The 20,697-nt window shown below is 40.2% G+C and overlaps 2 protein-coding genes and 1 long non-coding RNA gene across 5 annotated transcripts; 2 read left to right on the forward strand and 1 right to left on the reverse strand.

The window, feature by feature from the left end:
• Window positions 1-33: 33 nt before the first annotated feature.
• Window positions 34-14,620, forward strand: hfm1 (helicase for meiosis 1). Its single transcript, XM_034556075.1, has 39 exons — window positions 34-133; window positions 804-962; window positions 1,056-1,171; window positions 1,455-1,761; window positions 2,309-2,643; window positions 3,054-3,095; window positions 3,216-3,286; window positions 3,406-3,538; window positions 3,877-4,028; window positions 4,162-4,239; window positions 4,603-4,758; window positions 5,040-5,240; window positions 5,557-5,645; window positions 5,741-5,784; window positions 5,892-5,993; window positions 6,523-6,668; window positions 6,908-7,002; window positions 7,131-7,264; window positions 7,385-7,432; window positions 8,050-8,130; window positions 8,293-8,384; window positions 8,542-8,648; window positions 8,757-8,804; window positions 8,929-9,026; window positions 9,124-9,258; window positions 9,446-9,531; window positions 9,758-9,841; window positions 9,967-10,124; window positions 10,584-10,687; window positions 11,123-11,308; window positions 11,441-11,506; window positions 11,596-11,720; window positions 12,075-12,151; window positions 12,298-12,389; window positions 12,499-12,588; window positions 13,204-13,488; window positions 13,623-13,704; window positions 13,817-13,904; window positions 14,188-14,620. The coding sequence occupies exons 2-39, from the start codon at window positions 892-894 to the stop codon at window positions 14,341-14,343; spliced, it is 4,560 nt and encodes a 1,519-aa protein (XP_034411966.1). The 5' UTR covers window positions 34-133; window positions 804-891; the 3' UTR covers window positions 14,344-14,620.
• LOC117746768 lies at window positions 11,494-15,652 on the reverse strand. Its single transcript, XR_004611354.1, has 3 exons — window positions 15,589-15,652; window positions 14,274-14,326; window positions 11,494-11,669 (listed from the first exon to the last, which is right to left on the reverse strand). It is a non-coding gene; the product is annotated as an uncharacterized LOC117746768 (long non-coding RNA).
• Window positions 15,182-20,654, forward strand: cdc7 (cell division cycle 7 homolog (S. cerevisiae)). 3 transcript variants are annotated; one of them, XM_034556073.1, is made up of 13 exons: window positions 15,193-15,387; window positions 15,614-15,704; window positions 16,050-16,136; window positions 16,300-16,435; window positions 16,741-16,834; window positions 17,009-17,151; window positions 17,342-17,666; window positions 17,897-18,013; window positions 18,151-18,326; window positions 18,491-18,573; window positions 19,118-19,267; window positions 19,390-19,861; window positions 20,176-20,654. In XM_034556073.1, exons 2-12 carry the CDS (start codon window positions 15,614-15,616, stop codon window positions 19,848-19,850), a joined length of 1,863 nt encoding a protein of 620 aa, XP_034411964.1. In that variant the 5' UTR covers window positions 15,193-15,387; the 3' UTR covers window positions 19,851-19,861; window positions 20,176-20,654. The 3 variants fall into 3 exon arrangements, with proteins under 3 accessions (XP_034411965.1, XP_034411963.1, XP_034411964.1); XM_034556074.1 differs by having other exon boundaries at window positions 15,182-15,387; window positions 17,897-18,004; window positions 19,390-20,654; XM_034556072.1 differs by having other exon boundaries at window positions 15,185-15,387; window positions 19,390-20,654.
• The last annotated feature ends 43 nt before the right edge of the window (window positions 20,655-20,697 follow it).

Raw genomic sequence — 20,697 nt, forward strand, 5'->3', positions numbered from 1 at the left:
ACTAATGAGAGGTTCAATCTCGCGCATATATGTCAAAGACTGAAATGTCAAACGTAGCTAGTGGGGTCAAGGGTTAAGCTCTGACCTATCCTGAGTTTTAATATTCAAGCTGTCGGTGTATTCTTTATAACTGGTAGGTACATTGGTAGGAAATGAAACAGATCATTTGGATGCAGGTCCTTTCTTAAACTGGTTGGCAGCTACAGAGCCATTAGTTAAAATGTCTTCATATTTGAATGTAGCTAACGTTAGCTTGTAGTTCACTAGCTAAAGCTAGAAAAGCTAGTTTCCTCCACTGTTGTAATGGAGTCAGATATTCAAGTATTTTACTGTGAGATAGATTACTAACCCACATCACTCATGACGCAAAATAAAAAAATTGGTGTAACTGTTCAGCAAGCTGGCTACTTAAATAGCATTCAGTCCCATTGAAGTTACAATTATATATAGCTATATTAAATGCTTCCGGTAACATTAAATTGGCAGAAATATTTGCTTATTATGGTTATATAAAAGCCACATAACAATTTACATCTTTGTGTGTCCAAACATTTAGTGATGATTTAATCCATTAAATAGTTTGAATCCACACACTATCTAATGTAAATTATAATGTAACTGACAAATCATTTGAAGGCTTGGTTTTTGTATCAGAGCATACGTCCTGATATAACAATATGGTAAATTATCTGTCTTGTTGCAGCAGACCAAAACAAACTTAGAAAAAAAGCGTCTAAGCTTGCAGCAACAATAGTTTTTCCATCTCATAAACTCACTAAGTATCTCTGGGTTGTTTTCTTAAGCCAGATGTCTCAAATCTAGACCCAGAGTGATTGATTGACATTGCTCCGCTTTGCATTCAAATGACGAGCGCCTACATGATCTGATGAGATGTTGGACACCGATGACTGCACCTTGTCCCTGGACAATCTGTTTTTTGAGAAACCCATTGTCCACAAAGTGTGAGTACAAAAGATGACCCATAATCATTCCCATCTCTTCTTCCTGCTCACAGCTGAATTAATGTTTTTTTTCCTGTGGATTGTATTTGGCAGAAAGCCACTGCACCAGGAGGTCAGCCCATGGCAGCTGGATGTGCCTCCATCCCTTTCTCAGGTTCCAGCCACTCAGGATGTGCAGAAGGAGGCAGAGTCTATCCCTACCCTATACAGTATGTTGTGCTCTGGATTAGGGTGAATTCCTTTTCACTTGATTTGAGTAAACGTCTAAGTATCTTGCCTATTGAAGAACCACTACATTTAACTGTGACTCACTGACACGCTAGCTTGAATAGGCTTTAAAGCTTACCCAATTTTCCTTGGCTTGCGTAAACAGACCAGGATCTGAGACTTATAATATATTCTAATCAGTCACACTCGTAAAAAGCACCAAATTACAGCTATCAACATTTTTGTTTGATGAAATTCTCTCTCCCTCTTTAATATTACTCACAGGTTTCTCACAGAGACTCAATACATTCCTGCCTCCTTCGAAAGGATCAACTGGCCTTAAGGTTTTACCATCAAAAATCAACAGGCCTTACACTTATAAAAATGATGAGAAAGAGATTGAGCAAATTCAGGGTGGCAGCAATAGCACCAGAACCAGCCTTTGGGGAAGTGATGGGTTTAAGGATTACTCTCAGGGTTCCTGTCAGAGTGGCATAAGTGCAGATAAAACCCTGCAGCACTCCAGTCATGCAGCCATCAGCAGGAGGTGTTTGTCTCTGGAGCAAAGCCAAAGCCCACCTCTACGGAAAAGGCAAGTGTCAGTTATTTGTCAAGCTGACATAATATGATTGTGAATTACATACTGTGTGCATATTGTTTTCAGATAGTCTCACTGTAGTATATATATTGAAAGATGAGAACTTCTTATTTCAAAAGCCAAAGATTAATATGTGGCCTTGAGGCTGTAAATAGCAGGCCAACAATGATCTTTCTGTCCTTGGAGGCGGACGCAGAATATCATTATAAAAGTGCCGAAATTTGCAGGATTAATGTTATTCTCGGTATAAAAGCCATGTTTCCAGTTTTTGGCTGTTCAAAATCTTTCCTTTTTAATCCCTCAAATGATTGGACTCCATGACATGCTTAGTTAAGATGGAGCTGCAGTATATATTGAAGAGGCTTGATTTTTACACGTGTGGATGGTTCATAAGAATGCTAAACCATCCTTCAGAGGCTGGTTCTTCAAATAAGCCCCCAAGCTTGCAGAGGCAGCATAATTTTTTTCCCTCTGTCATTCTACCTTCCTCCTCATCTCAATTCTGTATTCCCTCTGTATCCACCCCTCCCTCCCACAACAGCTTGTTCAAGGTTCAGGTGTTGAACAGTGGAGGTGACTCGTCAAACATAGATGACCTCAGAAGCAGGAGCAGCAGAAGCCAGACAGCATCCAGACCTGAAACTTTTCTCAGTGCGGTTGCCATGGTGACAGTACCTCCTCTTCAGCCGCCACGGGCAACAGTTAGCCAGGCAGCTTCTCCTCGCTCCCCCAAGCCCCCCTTCCCACCCCCTCCTCTGGGCGCATCTGCAGCGAGTGGCCGACCCCCGCAGACGCCGGCACATGCTGAGATGCAGGACAAGGGCACAAAGAGAGCCTTCGTTCCTCCCATGACGCCTCAGCCTCTTTGCATACAAGGTGCTGCACTGCATTGACACCATCACAGACAGGCGCTGTGCTCATAGTTGTTGACTGGTTTACCAAATAACACTCATATAGCTGCTGTAAAGTGGTGCAGCTAACAAGCATGCCCATGTCTAGCAATGGCAACAGCTGCCACGTTGTGTTTGGGTGATGAGCTAAAATGAGGTGAGCTCTCCTCGTTGACCGTTCTATTGTAATGCAACAAACTGGTCACTAGGTGGTGGATTGTAAAACAGTATAGACGGTGCAGTAACAGTAGAAATCCTTGTAACTACATGTGGTCGACAGTGATTTCTGACATTTTAGTTAACATCCACTGTAAAATAAAATCCCTTGATTTTATACCCTACAAAAATGTGACTGTAATTGAAAGTGATGTTATGTTTTGATTGTGCACATTTTAGGGTCCTCCGGATCTGGAGTTTTGAGACCAGTTTCTGAAATACGTATCCTTTTTTCTTTGGAATAAGTCAACTCAATTTGAACATTTTAGACAATGTTTGAGATGCTTGGAATGCAATTTTGCAAGTAATGTGGTTCGATTTTCCTGAACCATGCTAACACAGCAGCTAAGTTCAGATCTGTCTTCAAGGAGTTCCCCTTTTTCAACTATGTTCAGTCCAAAGCACTAGATGATGTAAGCATTTTTTAAAAGCCTTTCTAACCAGAATGTTGACGATTGACGAACATGATAGTTTTCATTCCCTTGTTATAACCGGTTAACGGTGCTTGTATTTATGTTTGGTTTATTCACAGGTTCTTTACACGGGTAAGAACTTTGTGGCATGTGCTCCTACTGGATCTGGTAAAACAGTGCTGTTTGAGCTGGCCATCATTCATCTGTTAATGGAGACCTCAGAGCCCTGGAGAGATGTCAAAGCTGTCTATAGTGAGCATAACATTATCTAGGCCCTATTGATACACAGATACATCTGCAGTCTGATTAGATTTGGCCTAGAGGTAATATTTAGTCACAAAACATGTGTAATTGAACAATCTAAAAAGTTGTATTTTCCAGTCTGACTCTGACTCAGTCTGATTTTTTTTCTTTACTTATAAACTGAAAACACGAAATACAGAAGCAATGATATAGCTACAATGTTTCAACACAATATACCTGACTGTGATCATGCACTGGGGCTTTGAACATGTTTATTCTGACTTGATTGTTGATGACGTTATTTGCGGTGTGGTGTGTCTGACTCTTTCACTGTTTGTTCTTGCCAGTGGCCCCTATCAAAGCCCTCTGCAGTCAGTGCTTTGAGAGCTGGAAGAAGAAGTTTGGTCCTCTGGGGCTGAACTGTAAGGAGCTGACGGGCGACACGGAGATCGATGACTTCTTTGAGATTCAGGACTCCCACATCATCCTGACCACACCTGTGTGTGAAAATATACTGCATCTCATTTAAACAAATGCGACAAAAATATAGGAAAAGGACAAATAAGATTAAAAACAAGAATTGTGATCAGAATTTCATACAAATATGTAATGTTGTATTCATTTATTGACAGGAAAAATGGGACAGCATGACAAGAAAATGGAAGGACAATTGTCTGTTGCAGCTAGTCAGGCTCTTCCTTATCGATGAGGTCAGATACTTTGTTCAAATACCCTTTTTTGAGTATTCATAGTGTCTCATAACCTCCATTCACAGTGGTGGATGCTCACTGTGCACTCATGTGCTCTGAGATGTACTGCCAAAAGCAAACTTTATTATAGCACACTGGCTGATGGCACATAATTAGCCTCTGCCCTCAGCCTTTGATAGCCCTTAAGAAATGATGGTACATCATGTGACCAATGTATTGTGGGAAGTACATACAACTTGTCTATGTAGGTCTTTCAGACCGAGATGCGCCTCCTCACACTTATTAAATCTTATCGACATAGCAACATCTCTATCGCCTGAAATATGTTCATAAAGCAAACTGTAGCACATTTTGTTGTTCCAGGTGCATGTGGTGAAGGATGCGACCCGCGGTGCCACGCTGGAAGTAGTTGTGAGCCGAATGAAGGCTGTACATGCGTACAGAACAGCACAGAATCCAGAGACAGGCCTCTCTATGAGGTTTGTGGCTGTATCAGCCACCATACCCAACACCTCTGATGTACGTGGCTGAGAAAGAGCAGAGCAGACACTTGTTTATCAAAACAATTCAAATAGCAGTGTGGGCAAATCTCTCTGAATGATATGATTCATAGATAAATTGGTTAATTGGAGTTCTCTGTAATGTGATTAAGTAGGAAAAAACAAACAACAATTATAAATAGCAACAAATTAAGAAAGGCACATCATTGAGGCACTGCGCTGTAATTCTGTGTATGTACCGTATCTCTTGTGTAAATTAGTAATCAGATCATTGTTTCATCTGCCTTGCAATGCTGTTAGATAGCAGACTGGCTGTCTGATGAGAGCGGTCCTGCCACATATCTGGACATGGACGAGAGCCACCGTCCCGTGAAACTGAGGAAGGTGGTGCTGGGATTCCCCTGCAGCCCGAACCAAACAGAGTTCAAGTTTGACCTTTCGCTCAACTACAAGATGGCCAACATCATACAGACGTACTCTGACCAGAAGCCTGCGCTAGTGGTGGGTGGGAAATTGAGCCAGACTTTGTTCTTTTTTTCTGCTTCTGTGTTGATTTTCTTATGTCATTTAACAACATTGTAAGGTTATTTAAAGTTTTATGAGGGTTGTGGGATTATATTTTTCTTACATTCATTGTTAACATTTTATATATTAAGATGAGTATTTTAATGTATATGTGATAATAATTAGGTTAATTATTTAAGTTATAGAAAGAGGTGGGACCTTTACCCCTTTATGAATGTATTATATTTATTTAGATTTACTTATTTTACATTTTCTGTATATGTTTATGAACAATAATGATGTTATTCTGTAGTTCTGCTCTACAAGGAAAGGCGTCCAGCAGTCAGCTGCAGTTCTGGCCAAGGACGCTCGGTTCATTATGAGCATGGAGCACAAGCAAAGGTTTGTTTCTAACTTATCCATAACATGTTGTCTTCAGTGTAGTTAATGTCATTGAAAGCGTGGTCTTTACTTTTTGTTACTTATAATTTGTTTAGGCTGACAAAATATGCAAACTCTATTCTGGATTTAAAACTGAGAGGTGAGTCCATTTTTTAAATCGAAATGTCAAGACCCACCAGATACAGACTTTGAGTTCATCTATGTACCGACTGTATTACATTATTTGGTGTTATGTTTGTGGTCTAGATCTGGTGATGTTCGGAGTTGGTTACCACCATGCAGGAGTTGACTTGTCTGACAGGAAGTTGATAGAAGAGGCCTTCACTCTGGGAGACCTGCCCGTCCTCTGTGAGACTTTATCACTAGTACCGTTTTATCCTGTGCTATAAATGGCTATGTGATTATACAAGTGTGCAACACGACCCCGTATTGTCTTTGTAAAGCGGCAGACGTAAACAGGAAAGACCAGTACCGCAGGTTACATCCACTGCGTCGATCAGTATTTCACCCATGTTATGTTAAAACATGGCAAGACCTCAACTCGAGCTTTGTAACAACAACGTTGTGGAAGTAAATGCCTGTTCAATGGAAATACACATTGCAGAGAGTATGACTTAAAACAACTTGTTCTGGTATGTTGGTATGCCAAGAGCAATGTACATGATATAAATGACAATAATATTACTTTTTAAAGCTGACATCCACTAATACTCATTGTATGCCAACTTATTGCTACAGCTCACAGCTCCAATTCTAAGTATATCAGATGATTTACCACACTTGTTTACCGCTAACTGGTACAGAAATTTAAATTGATTTTTTATTGCATTTCATTGGCACTGAATTTGTACTTGTGGTCTGATTTATAATACCCTAGTTACCACCAGGACTCTGGCCATGGGGGTGAACCTGCCAGCTCATCTGGTGGTGATCAAGTCTACCATGCAGTATGTGGGAGGCTCCTGTGAGGAGTACTGTGAGGCTGACATGCTACAGATGATAGGCCGAGCTGGAAGACCACAAGTAATGGCAGAATAACAATGAAATACTTTTTCTTAATTGGGTGTGCATTTTCTTTGCGGTCGTTGTACCATTTTAACCCAAGGTACATTGCCCTTCATTGATTTTTGAAAGTGTACCATCAACTTGCAGGAATCTTAAGGTATCTTTATATACAGTAAATGGAGTAAGAAAGATGGCAACGACTAGTTTTACTATGATGCACAAACTAAATACCAACTTTCGTTTCTTCCTCCTCTAAGTTTGACACATCTGCCACTGCAGTGATCATGACCAAGTTCCACACCAAAGAAAAGTACATGAACCTTATGAATGGGGTGGAAATCATTGAGAGCAGGTATTACAACTCAGTCCCTTGACATTCAGCTTCTTCTTTCTTCGTCTTTCTCGTCTTCCTCTGACTGTTGCTCGCTCATAGACATTATCACAGTAGCACACGAGGTAACGGTATACTTCTTTTCCCAGCTTACACAGCCACCTGGTAGAGCACCTGAATGCTGAGATTGTTCTCCAAACAATCAGTGATGTCAACATGGCTTTGGACTGGATACGCTCCACCTTCCTCTACATCCGAGCCCTCAAGAACCCCACACACTATGGTCAGAGCTCCAAACACAAACACACAGAAAATGATCTGTTTCAGAATTCGTGTCCAGCTTCTTTTCATGACTGCATATAAAAAACAGTCAGTGCAACGTGTCCTCGGACTCCAACTTCAGGTTTCTCCGCCAACTTGGACAGATTTGGAATCGAAGCAAAATTGCAAGGTTGGGCCACTGTTTTTACACTATTTGAAGCATAAACTGTAAATGAGAAGGGGTCGTAGTCACCGTGATGTAACTTATTGGTTCGTGAACTGCTGTTTTAAAGTCTCATGTTTTTGTTTTTTTATTAACCAAAAGTGACAGGATCGGGTGGAGGAAAGTATATCCGAATAGCTGAATAGGATACATTAACTCTCATGACCGGAAAATACACTGTGAAGAGGTTTAATTTGTAGGACGAAACACAGAAACTCCCAGACATCACAACACCATGGCAGCGATGTGTCAATCACAAGGCAACCACGCCCTAAAGCATACCCTGCTTTATTGTCTATTTTACTCTAAATGGGACCTTGATTTACAAAATAAACATCATGCTGTGTTGATTGAGACCATAAAGTCACGTTAACAATATCTACTGACAAAAGAAAGAAAGTAGGATCATTTTCTCATATACTTCACATAGACCTACAATCAGACTTATTTTTTACAACCCGAGGATCTGCTCCCTGATGGCCGTTAGAAATAGTTTAAATTGAAGGCACTTACACATTGCCTTCACTTTTTAGACCCAGAGATTGACGCCTGATTTGAGGTCATTTCTATTTTTCCTCTCATAGAACTGTGTCTGAAGAACCTCAACTCTCTGTCCTCCATTGGTCTGATCGACATGGATGAAGATATCAACATCAAACCAACAGGTAGAGGAGAAATGGGTTTGAATGATTTGGAAAATTATCCTCTTTAGTTTATTTTGTATAACTTATGTTCAGTGGAGTGGATGACATCTGCACCGTTATCTACACTCTGTTTTTATAAATGAGCCTTAAAACTGTGAAATAGTTTGCGTCTGTTCCCTGCAGAGGGTGGCAGAGTGATGGCTCGGTACTGCGTTGCCTTTGACACCATGGACCAGTTCAGCAAAGTGGCTGGCACTGAGAGCCTCTCTGACCTGGTAGGTGTCCTCGTAAAACTGCACCGCAATGTTTTTCAATCAAACACAATGTATTGTTAGGCTGGTCTCCTTCAAATGGACATTATTTAAGTTATTATATTACGGTATGGCATTGCAAAGAAAGTACTATTCAGATCAGAAGTGGCTGTATGTACAGATTGAGTTAGTGTCGAAGAGCAGAGAGTTCAGCGACATTCAGTTGAGAATGAATGAGAAGAGGCCCCTGAACACCTTCAACAGGGACAAGAACAGGATCACCATCAGGTCAGACACATGTATAGGATTGACATATACAGTATCATAACCCCTGTTTTTAAATGCATAATGGTGGACACAAGCCATTGTGAATAAGAGGTTTCTGTATTTTTCCAGGTTTCCCATTGAGGGAAAGATCAAAACCAGTAAGATGAAAGTGAACTGGTAGGTTTATTTATTCAGTGCTTTCTCTGTGTAAAAGGAACACAATTTTATTGTAAAATATATATTATGGAGATCTTATGGACTGTGCACTATAGCTATTATGTGTTTATTGTCTCGTCCGTAGCTTGATTCAGACTCAGTTGGGATCCATCTCAATTCAAGAGTTTGGACTTACACAGGACACAGCAAAGATCTTCAGGAATGGGATGCGAATCAGCAAATGTATGTTGGGTAAATCAGGAACAACAAATAAACAAAGTTTATTAAATGTTTTATTTTGACATTTTTGAAACTTTGATTGTATTTTGGTCCCAATTAGGCCTGTCAGAGTTTCTGAGTCACCGATCAAAGATCGGTTTCTCCGCTCTGCTTAACTCCCTGGTCCTGGCGAAGTGCTTCAGAGCCAAGCTTTGGGAAAACTCGTTCTATGTTTCCAAACAGCTTGAAAAGATAGGTAAATAAACATCACCATAGTATAGCATATTTTATCCAAGCAATGTAAATATAGTAAAAACATGACAAATCTCAATGCGAGTTAATACACAATGAATGACTCAATAAACCAAACAAGCTTCCTATTAGATGTCATTAGGTGTCAAACTAAATATCAACACTTTATAATAACACACTGTGTTTTTCAGGCCAGACACTGTCAACTGCCATGGTGAACGCTGGACTCACCACTTTCAGCAAAATAGAGCAAACCAACGCCAGAGAACTTGAGCTGGTCAGTCTGTGTAATATTTAAAAAATGAAAACACCTTTTCACAATCCAAATCATTTGATTAAGCATTGTTTGAGCTGAATGTAGACACCACGCTGTGTTGCTTCAACTGTGATCACAATATGGCACAGCTTATGTTGAGCACAATACTGTTAAAACCTCAAGGTTTTACACAAATAATGAATGTATAAAGTACCTTTATGATTTTTTAAAACTTTATTTTATTCAGATTCTCAACAGACATCCACCATTTGGCAACCAAATCAAGGACTCTGTTATGCATCTCCCGAAGTATGAAGTTACCTTGGAGCAGGTAAAAGTTTTATTATCAAAGGGACAAGTATGTTCATATTTCGTCATATAATTGAGCTTTTCACTTTTTGTTGGTCAGTGTTATTCTTAATAGTTTTTCTTTAAAGTTGTCTTTGTATTTCGTAGCTTCCGAGGCACAGCTGTACTACGGCAGAGATTGTGGTGAAGGTGAACCTTAAAAACCAAGAACAACTGCTGTCCAGGAGAACAGCTCCAGACAACCACTATATCTCTCTGATTATCGGAAACTCTGACAACTCTGTAGTCTTCCTCCAGAAACTCACGTGAGGGGTTAAAAAAATCACACCCTCTTACCAATTTTGTGTTGTTTTTCTTTCCCTCACTCTCTTTCTCTATAACTCTGTCACCATTATGTAACAACAAGACAGAACCTGGTTTGAGAATATACAGCATATATTTTCAGCAGACAACCTCTTGTTGCCAACCACAGGGGCAGGGACTGTGGATCAGTGGTAGATCAGGGTCGTCCTTCAATCAGAGGATTGGTTTGATCCTTTTTTTCCGCCAGCCCAGTCCAAGGCACTTGACCCCAAATGGCTCCTGTAGCTGTGGCTACGGTGTATGAATGTTAGTTGGTCCTGATGGTCAGGTGGCACCTTGCATAGCAGATACCTGTCATCAATGTGTGAATGGGTGAATGATGACATGTAGCGCTTTGAGTGGTTGGAAGACTAGAAAAGCGCTGTACAAGTACAGTTCATTCACCATTGATTTGTTTCCAGGGACTCGGTCCTGCTGAAGTGTGGTAGCTGGTTGAAGAAGATTGAGGTAGCAAAGGCCTCCAAAGGAGAGGAGATCAGTGTCAATCTCATCAGCTCACAATATGGTAAACCATGGAAATGCCAAAACATTTAACATAGAAATGTATTCACACTATGTATCACCTATATTATAGAAGGGAATACAGGTATGTTGGGTTGTTCAGTACAAAGTTCTTTATTTATATATTGAACAATTCACCATGCCCTTTGCACAACAATGTTCACTGTTCGTGTATCACTGAGAAACAAGTGTGTCTAGCCAAATAAAGCAGTTATTCAATTATTGTATTTGTATATAGCAGAATATTGCAAAACATTTAAAGTGTTAATAAAAAAGAATGTCTATTTTCAGACATTGGTCCTTTTTTCGTCAAATTCATAACCATAGATGTACAGTTTGTTTTTGCAAATCCTGTCTTCAGACTCTTGAACTTGACTGCCTATCAATGCTATGTAGGAAGTGCATTTAGTGAATATTTGGGCTTTTTCCTCTCCCACAGTGGGCCTGGACATCCAACAGAAGTTCAACGTCTACTACTCTGGAGCCAGGAGGTTTGGAAATGATCATCTTTACAACACACCCTTTGATCCGACTGGACAGAGACCACGGCACTCTGCACTGGAACCACAGCCTCCAGATCAAGCTGCCACTCAGAGGGGAAATGCCCCATCTGCTGCAGACCAAGGCACAACACGGTTTTACTGATGAGTTTGTGAATGCTGAAATGTGAAATAGTGCATGTTGAATTAGTATGTCTTCAAAGGCAGGTGGATATTTGAGATATGTTTTATTTACTCTAATCAAACTTTATAATCAGAAGCAGGCAATAAAAGACAATGCAACCACTTCTGCAAGAATAAGGATCTCTGTGGCCACGACTGCTGTGAGTATAATCATTTGTGCATTTACGTGCACCTGTACTTTACCTTGTGTGCCTGTCTAGATGATAGAGGTCTTCTCTCCGCCCTCTAGGTAAAATAGGTGTAACTGTGGCACGGAAGAGGTCAGCAAATCAAGAGTCCAGTTTCTCTTCCTATTTGAATGACCTAAGGAGCAGGTGTGACACACTTTCACAGACTCCTGTCAAACGACTTAAGGTGAGGAAGAACACGTATATTATTGAGTCGAAGCCTGCATCACATACTCTTGACAATGTCAATAATACTAGAGGAAAGTTGCAAAGAAAAATAACATGTAACATACTTGTTGGACATGAACAGCTATTATACTTGATATTAAGTTATGAGAAGTGCCTTTAAAAATGTAATATTTTGTTTAAAGGTGTAGAATTTGCAGATTAAATACATTATGTGTATCAATCCAAAACTTCAGATGAGGTTATTGTACAGCATGTGCGCTTTTATACTATGTTTCTCGATATAATCGACAATACATGTAATAATAATAATTCTGAATAGGTCCGTGTTTGATGTTCTGTTTTATTTCCTCAGCTTAAAATAAGCAAGGAGTCTGTCAACATGCAGGAGTTTGCTTACAAACCCAAAGAGAGGCAGCCTACTGTTTCCTGGTATTCACAGTTACACTGACATTTCACACTTTGATAATAATAAGTCCCGTAACAACTGCTGCATATTAGATTCTGAATAAATGGGACAATAAAAATCACAAGTCCCGACACTGAATTATATTCATGTCTTTCTGTATTTGATGAAGGGACGGAGGAAGTCACTGTGAAGCTGCAGGAAGACTCTCTGAGACTGTGGATCTGACAGGAGAAGACAGCTTCCTCCTGAATGATGTTGACGGTAGTAAACAAATTAAAGATGATAACTCTGAACTGAACACATTCCCTATTACAGTAGGATTTTACAATCACAGGATCTTTGACTGTATGTTTGGGTATCTTCTACTCAGGTTTTGATGACTACGACGTGGACATGCACAGGATGATGAAGGAGCCGGCCCAGACTCCTCGTGCTCAACGTCAAAGTATCGACACAAAAGGTAAACCAATTCATTACGAGACACACCGTATTAGTGGTTTGGCATGCTTTAGCACATTAACTAGAAGTCTCATAGTATTTTTCAGTGCATATTAGATTTTTTTAAAAGAAGTAAAGCTAAGATTATACATAATGTAATACACTAAATTGAATAGGGACTTTTTAAAGACATGATCAAGTAGACAACATTGAATAGATGATTTGAAGGATCTGCTGCCCCGGTGACCCGGCCCCGGATAAACAAATAGTAAATGGATGGAAAATCCATTTGAAGGAGAAACGAATGCAAATGTATATATGGCGGAAGGTAAATTAAGCAAAACTAACTGGTCAGAGACAGAATAATTCATGTTTCAACGGAGTTTGTTTATGTAATTTTAGCAATCACATAATAATATTGGAAATCAATATCCTTTGGCCAAATTATTATCTATACCATCTGCTTTGAAGCACTTGCCACGTTTGTTCTAAAAGTTAGAGAACATACAAAGCTCCCAATTATGGTCTTTAAAAACTGTAGCTCTTATTGAGATTTTCTGATTGAATCCAAGAATGATGAAGTGCAGCACCATTTGATGGTGGATTTATTATTTCTATTTAATTCATTTGTGTTTAGGTTCTTCAGTGTGGATGAACCCAGAAATCAGTGTTGCTGCCAATCAGAACCATAAACTGCTTCTAAACCGGGTCAAAGCAACCAGCTCGGCTGCGGTGTCAAACCAAGGCGCTTACTGCCTAAATGCTTTGTCCTCTCAAATACCCACCGTCAGCTTTGACCTTGGAAATGAATGGGACGACTTTGATGATGAAAACTTGGTGCATGCCAGCGAGACGTCACTGGCCTCGTGTCTAACGAGTGCTAAACCTGAAGTCCAGCAGCTTGTCTACAACAACATGCCAGGTGGAGTGAAGTTTCAGTTACATGTAATTCAGAGGAGGGAAGTCATATATCCTCTACTTCAGGCATCATTTTGAGAGATTATGCCTCAATCGCTTTTTGTAATTTTGATTATTTTACCTTTGTTTTATGTGTAGGCTTTGCTGCTACATCTGTACCAGTACTCCATAGTCACTCACAAGTCAACCCCTGTGTAACCACAGCCAGGACACCACTGAGGTAAGGCCACACAGTTACGCACAAATGATCTTCAATTAAGGTGTAACACCAGAAATCAAGTACAATATTGTAGTTAAGACACTAAAAACATTCTGCATCTTTTTGTTTTTAGGTCGATTTTGCCTGGAATCAGAGAACAAGGATCCTCACTGGTTACAGTCCGACCACTGAACAGACTCACACTCGACTGGAATACGAAGGTGTGTGTGTGTGCGTGTGTGTGTGTGTGCATGCAGAGATCTGTGCTTGTGCTACTTGTGCACTTTAGTGGCCACATTCACATACGCAGAGAATCCTTTTGTTTACATAGTTGCCTTGTAGACTTCTTTTTTATTTGTTTCACCAAATACATCTTATACTGTGGTCATGAGAGACACAATTGAGTGCTCTACCCTTTTGAACATCATAGTCTTTTTACAGTTTTCACCAAATAGCCATTTAAACACAGATGTAACTGATCTGCTTCCCTTCCTCCTTTTGTAGAAATCAAACAGTTTCAGAGAGGAGATCACAGTCAAAAGACCAGATTACCTCCAAAAGCAGACTGAGACCCACAAGGCCCCACTTACCAAAAGGTTTGATTTCTTCTCAACAATGAGCGTCCCATCCAACACCAGCTCAACTGTCAACAGAAGGTAGAACAAATTAGAATGGCAACGCCTTCATTTGGACTCATTACCATATTTTTTCCTAAGGACATAATGCAAATAATGTTATGTATTGAATATACTTTAAAGTACACTCTTTCTGCTGATTAACCCCTCCCCTCTTTTTTACACACTGTATGTTAGCAGCCCTGAATGCAAAGAAGAGGAAGCTTTCCTTGGGATATTTGATGGGATATTTTAGAAGTACTGCTTGTCTAACTGTGAATATTTCATTAACATAAAGTGTTTTATGTCATTGTTCATATTGTGTTAACCGGTTGGCTTTACATGAAGAGTTGTAGACTATTTTTTACTAAAGTCATGTTATCATATGTTCATATTGTAAATTAAACAGTTAGTTATAATTGTTCTATATGTAATTTATGTATTAATTTATTTAATAAAGTCTGTTTATTGAATGATTCAGTGTGGTCTTTGGGGAGTAAGTCAGCAAGAAGCTTTCAGTTAAATGAGATCTTTGTGAAGTATTTCAGGTACCTTGTTGTTTGACTATATCTACATCTGTTTGACTACATCTGCATCCTTTGATGGGGAAGTTCAATATTTAGCACATATTGTAGGTAATTTGTTGACCATGAATACAGCTGTATTTATTTATTTAATGTGGTGACTATTTAATAAACATTTAGTGATCTGTCAAACTAATGTGGATCTGAAGAGCATTCTTTTGTATATTTTAAGCAGATTTGGGTCCACAAACAGTATGTTTGGACCACAGTCTTTACTAGTTTAATTATCACCGTGAGTATCACTTTAATCTTCCAGACTTTATTCCCGCGAGACTTGTGCTGATGTATCGCGAGATTTCAGTTACGTCATTTTTAGCGGGGAGTTTGTTGGCGGAAAAGTCTGAAAGGCTCAACAAACTATTAGATTTAGCCGCAGTCCGACTTATATTAATGTATATACCTATATATATACTTTTTCGTGGATGCCACATTCGCTCAGGACTGTATGCGGGTTTCATGAAATTGTCTTTTAAAGAAACTATTGCGCTTTACAGCCAACGAGAGCGGTGAGTTTCTTTTTGCTTTTGGTCTTTTTGTTCTGACGTTAGCTGGACAGACGGAAGCGAAGAGTAGCGTGCTAGCTTTGTTGTTACGTGGAAGACAAACGGCAACACGTCCTATCCATCTGTATCAAGTGAATGCGATTCTCAATAGAGTGTGTAACTCATCATTTACTTTAGTTAACGGTAATGTCGCGAGCCTCATACTTCTCTTTCTTCATTTCTGTCTTAGATGGAGACGTTTCCTGTCTGCACTGACGGTGTCGGCACAGACGGCTGTATGATTAAATCAGACCGAGGTCACAGGAAGAGCAAAGTCTCGAGTAAGTTTGACCTTTATGACATACAAACACAACAGTGCACCATATCATACAGTTAAGGGGTAACGTTGATATTGGGTTGAAGACGCAATATTTGCAGGTCTATTATATTATGTTTACTGTCAAAGCTTTGGTGGATTTTGCGTGTTAATTTGTACAAATGTTACATTAAAAATAGAATAAAAAAAGGACTTCGCTTAGTAACATGCATGCCTGTAAATATGTGTCATTCTTTCACCTTTCGCTGCTTAATAACCTGGTATTTGAGTGTGTGAGTGAGACAGTATGGTACTGGATTCATAAAGTGTGTTGTGCAGTGACAGTATATTTGTTCCTGGATTGTTTCAGGGGACGTGGAAATAGACATTGAGATCCTCTACAAAGCCGTCCCTCAGCTGGCCAAGGTTTTCCGTATAATAGACAAAATTGGAGAAGGTACTTGCTTTGCCTAACTTTATACACACCTTTTTGGTGTTTGCAAATATATGCTTAAGATAAACTTTTGTTTAAGATGAACCCAGTAGGCACTTGTTGATCTTATTGCATCTTTATTGGAGCAGAAGACTTGAAGTGTTCATGACGTGTATCTGTGCACTAGGTACGTTCAGCTCGGTTTATCTGGGTGAGGCTCAGATGCGGGACGGGAGGAGAGAGAGGTTTGCCCTGAAGCACCTCATCCCAACCAGCCACCCAACACGCATCGCTGCTGAGCTTCAGTGTCTCACTGTTGCTGGGTGAGTTTGATACTGTTGTGTGTTTATAAAGTGATTTAAAACCCAGAGTCTGTCAGACTACCTTTTTTTTTAAAGAACTGAACAGCTCATTTAAAGTCAGATCTTTAATTACATTGATGTACTTTGCCTCGTGCATTGTTTATGCTTTTTAAAATCCTGATTATGACTTCTGTTATATATATTTTACTGTATTTGTTTCTATACTTAGTTGTTACTTTGTCGCAGAGAAGTCACGCATTCAACCCATTTAAAGTTAGTTCTGTCTTCTCACTGCATCCTTTCTTCTCACTTTTCTCACTTTTCAGAGGCAGAGAGAATGTGATCGGGGTGACATATTGCTTCAGGAAGGAGGACCACGTAGTGATTGTCATGCCCTACATGGAGCATCAAGCTATTGTGGTATGTACAATGTCACACATTAGTTTTGCTTTTTAGTGGGGAACAGACTTTTGCGATGATACAATCTGTAATCTAGTCCGCAAAATTTAAATCATTTAGTAGCTTTCCTGATGTGGTTCTTGTTTGCTGAAACTTTATTGAATACTTCTGATCCAATCAAAATGCATTCATCAGGACATTATTGGCGCATTGAGCTTTGAAGAAGTCCGTCTGTACATCTATCGGCTGTTGACGGCCCTGAGACACATCCACCAGTTTGGTATCATTCACAGAGACATCAAACCAAACAATTTCCTCTACAACAGGAAGAGCAAAATGTGAGTAGTCTCATTCCTCTGTGGTAAATGATTGTTTTCCGTTTACTCTTTAAAATATATATATTTATTAAGTTAATAGTTAACAGGGAAATTATCATCTCTGTGTAGTTTGAGTGCGGACAGGGTTTCTGGGGCCAGAATAAAGTGTAATGTATTTATTCATTTATTTAAATAATATGTGTGTGTTTAGGTTTGCGCTGGTGGACTTCGGCCTGGCTCAGGGTACAGCGGACACCCACATTGAGCTGCTGAAGGTAGTGAGGCAGAGGACATTGCAAAAAGGTGGAGGGTCCACAGGGAAACAAGACGCAACACAGCAGATCAAAGCACCACCAAGACTCCTTCCCAAAACCACCACCACAGCCTCAACCTCACTACCTTTGCCTGCACAGCAGTCCACGAACTTACCACCTTCCTCTCCTTCCTCCTCCACCACATCCTCCTCAGCCTCTCAGAAAGCACTGGTTAAAAAAGCACGCTCTGTGCCCACCACCTCTCGCACAAAGCACACAAAGGTGTCTGCATCTCATTTGACCTTTTTTATTGGTGTTTCTGGGTCTTTTCTTTGTCCAGTGAAAGCTATATTAGTGTAATTACTGTTTATTTGGGGATAACTCATCTGTATTTGAGAATTTACTTTATGAGTATGTTAAAGTATGTTTTTATCTGTGCATTTGTTTGTCTTCTCACTGCACTACTGTGTTGGCTTTAGCTCAATTCTACCATCCATGTTTGTTTTCTCTAGGATTTGACAGGACTGCGGAAAGTGCCACGTCCGGTGTTTGGAGAGAGGAACCTAAACAGCTTCACTCGCGCTCCATCCACCACCAAACAAGCTGCCATAAAGACGGAGGTAAGCAAGGTATAAGAATAAAAGGTTTCTCAAAACCATTGAAATGACAAGTAAACATTTGCTTTAAATAGAGACCCTTTTTAAATGGTATTATGGGTGTTTATATCTCAGTTGAGTAATTGTCATGAAATACTTTTTTGGTTGAGTTGTTAAAACCCAGCAAAACAGACGATCCAGCCAACCGAAGGTGCTCTTCAGTCAGCCGGGGCCCGCTGCCCGTCAGGACCCAGAGTAGCAGTCAGAGACCTCAGAGGACTGTGCAGCAGGGCCTCACCTGCAACTGCTACCTGACGGACCGTGTCTGCAACATCTGCCTGTCCAGGTAAGAAAAGAGAAATACACCACTTTTTTAAAACCAATCTTAAGATACTTTTACACACCATATGTAAAATACTTCTTCCTCATAAATGTAAAGCTAACTTATTTAATTTTTTTGTTTTTACTATTCTCTCAGTGAATTACATTGTGTTGTTTTTATTATTAAAGGAAGCAGCAGGTGGCTCCCAGGGCGGGAACCCCGGGTTTCAGAGCACCAGAAGTCCTCACAAAATGTCCCAACCAAGGAACAGGTTTGTACCTCAAAACACGACTATTATGATTGGTTGATCACACAAATGCAGTGACAGCTGTGCACAACCTTGCTGTTTTCTCGGCCAATTTTGATTCAAGTCCGACCTGCCGATTCAGATTTTCTTTGTCAGAACTATAATTGACAGCAAATTCTAATGTTGTCCTTTTTATTTAGTTTTGGTCATATACGGTATCGTAGTTATTTGCATGAAAACAAACTATTCAAATGATGAGGAGATAAATGATTGTATTTTCATTTGATACTGGAATTCCGTCAAAGATGGAAGTTGAAATTGATTTGGGAAGGAATGAACCTTTTAAAACTGTATGTCGTAAGACAACATCTGACGGTTTGAATCTGTTCACAATTTTTAAAAAGTAGTGGGATCAGTAATAGTCAGAAACTAGACTAGTGTGTTGCATACAGATCTGTATTTTATGTAATAGTTTGCTGTTTCTGCTGCCAGCATTTCCTGCAGGAAATGCATGTTGTAGTTGTTACTAATGTTGCACCCATTCCTGTCTTATCCTCCTGTACTGCAGCCATAGATGTGTGGTCCGCTGGTGTGATCCTGCTCTCACTGCTCAGTGGCCGCTACCCATTTTTCAAAGCCAACGATGACCTGATCGCCCTCACTCAGATCATGAGCATACGAGGCTCCAGAGAGACCATCCAGGCAGCCAAGGCTTTTGGTGTGTATTCATATTTTAAACTGACCCTTCTGCTTCTGTATTATGGACGTAATTCAACCTCACTGATGCACAGAAGGCTCTGTGTAGATGATTAACCTGTTTTTGGGCTGAACTCCATTCAGGCAAAGCAGTGGCGTGCAGCCGGGAGCTGCCTCGGCAGGACCTCAGAACGCTGTGTGAGACGCTGAGAGGACGGAGGCCATCGCCAGGTGATGAGGTCACACCACTTCAAGAAGCCAACAAAGACTCTACTGTCACCCGTCATTGCAGGATCCAAGACGATACGCCGACACACCGTCCCACTGAGGGAACGTTAGAGCAGCACGAAGAGGAACCAGGTGAAAGTCCTTCATCTTTCTCGTCTGCTCTTCCAAACCACAGTGAACATTTAGGGAACACAGAAACCACTCGTCTTGCTCAGCAGAGGCCAGAGACAGACTGCAAGGTAAAGGAAGACCAGCAGGGCTGGGACCGAGTTCCCGATGAGGCCTACAACCTGCTGGACCGGCTGCTGGACCTAAACCCTGCTACCAGGATCACAGCTGCTCAGGCCCTGCAGCACCCACTGTTCAAAGACCTGTGAAACCGCAGACCGTCCCCGGACCGCTCGTATCAACAGAAGTGACCGCCTCCTCGTCTTCGGTTCACATTTAATGAAGTGAAGACAAAGGGGTGTTGTACTTTAACAATTACCTTTCCAATTATAACCCAGCAGAGGACTAAGTCTGTCCACTTATGAGAAATAATGATGCTGCACAGCGGAGAGAACGTCTGTTTGAGAGAATAGAGTTCTGATAGATTTTGTTGTGGTGAGAAAGAGTTCACAATTTTCTCTTAAAATGCTTTATATATTTTAATATTAGCATTAATTCAAGACAGGTTTGACTTGCTGGTTCACATGCCTGCAGTTCATGGCAGCTAAAACTGGGACAGGAAGAGTATTGACTTCAAGCATTACATTTACAGACTATTATTGTGTTTATAATAGAAGGTACCTCATCTCTGTGAAGACAGAAATCAGTTGGTTACAGCTGCACACTGTCTGATTATTTATTAAACTTTTTTACTCTGTAATTTTATACCTCAGACAAAAAGAGAGCAATACAAAACTTGAGGAGTCTTGTTATTTCGATATGCCAGTGTGATGCTTCTACTATTGTTAGTCTGGTCACGGTCAAGAGGGAAAAGTACACATGTTCTTAACTATTGCCAAAGCTGCCTTATCTCCACTGTATGAATTTACTATTTCTAAAGATGTACAGGTGTTAATATTATTTTGATTATGAATGCAACTGTATGGGTGACTGTTTTAGCAGTGATAATTTATAGATGTAAAGTCTGCCGCAATATAGTTTGGATGTTTTAATAAAGGGTAGGAAACAAAGCAGTTGACTGCCATTTTTTTGTATGTAACATCTTACTTATACGAA

The sequence above is a fragment of the Cyclopterus lumpus genome, chromosome 17, assembly GCF_009769545.1.
Source record: "Cyclopterus lumpus isolate fCycLum1 chromosome 17, fCycLum1.pri, whole genome shotgun sequence".
NCBI classification, from domain to species: Eukaryota; Metazoa; Chordata; class Actinopteri; order Perciformes; family Cyclopteridae; genus Cyclopterus; species Cyclopterus lumpus.

Excerpts from the sequence above, each read along its gene's own strand:
- hfm1 (XM_034556075.1), top strand. The coding sequence starts at position 892 with ATGTTGGACACCGATGACTGCACCTTGTCCCTGGACAATCTGTTTTTT. Across the intron at positions 7,265-7,384 it reads CAAGAACCCCACACACTATG|GTTTCTCCGCCAACTTGGAC; the intron begins GTCAGAGCTCCA and ends CTCCAACTTCAG. Across the intron at positions 9,027-9,123 it reads TGGGATGCGAATCAGCAAAT|GCCTGTCAGAGTTTCTGAGT; the intron begins GTATGTTGGGTA and ends GGTCCCAATTAG.
- cdc7 (XM_034556072.1), top strand. The coding sequence starts at position 15,614 with ATGGAGACGTTTCCTGTCTGCACTGACGGTGTCGGCACAGACGGCTGT. Across the intron at positions 18,014-18,150 it reads TAAAGACGGAGGTAAGCAAG|TTGTTAAAACCCAGCAAAAC; the intron begins GTATAAGAATAA and ends TTTTTGGTTGAG. Across the intron at positions 18,574-19,117 it reads ATGTCCCAACCAAGGAACAG|CCATAGATGTGTGGTCCGCT; the intron begins GTTTGTACCTCA and ends CCTGTACTGCAG.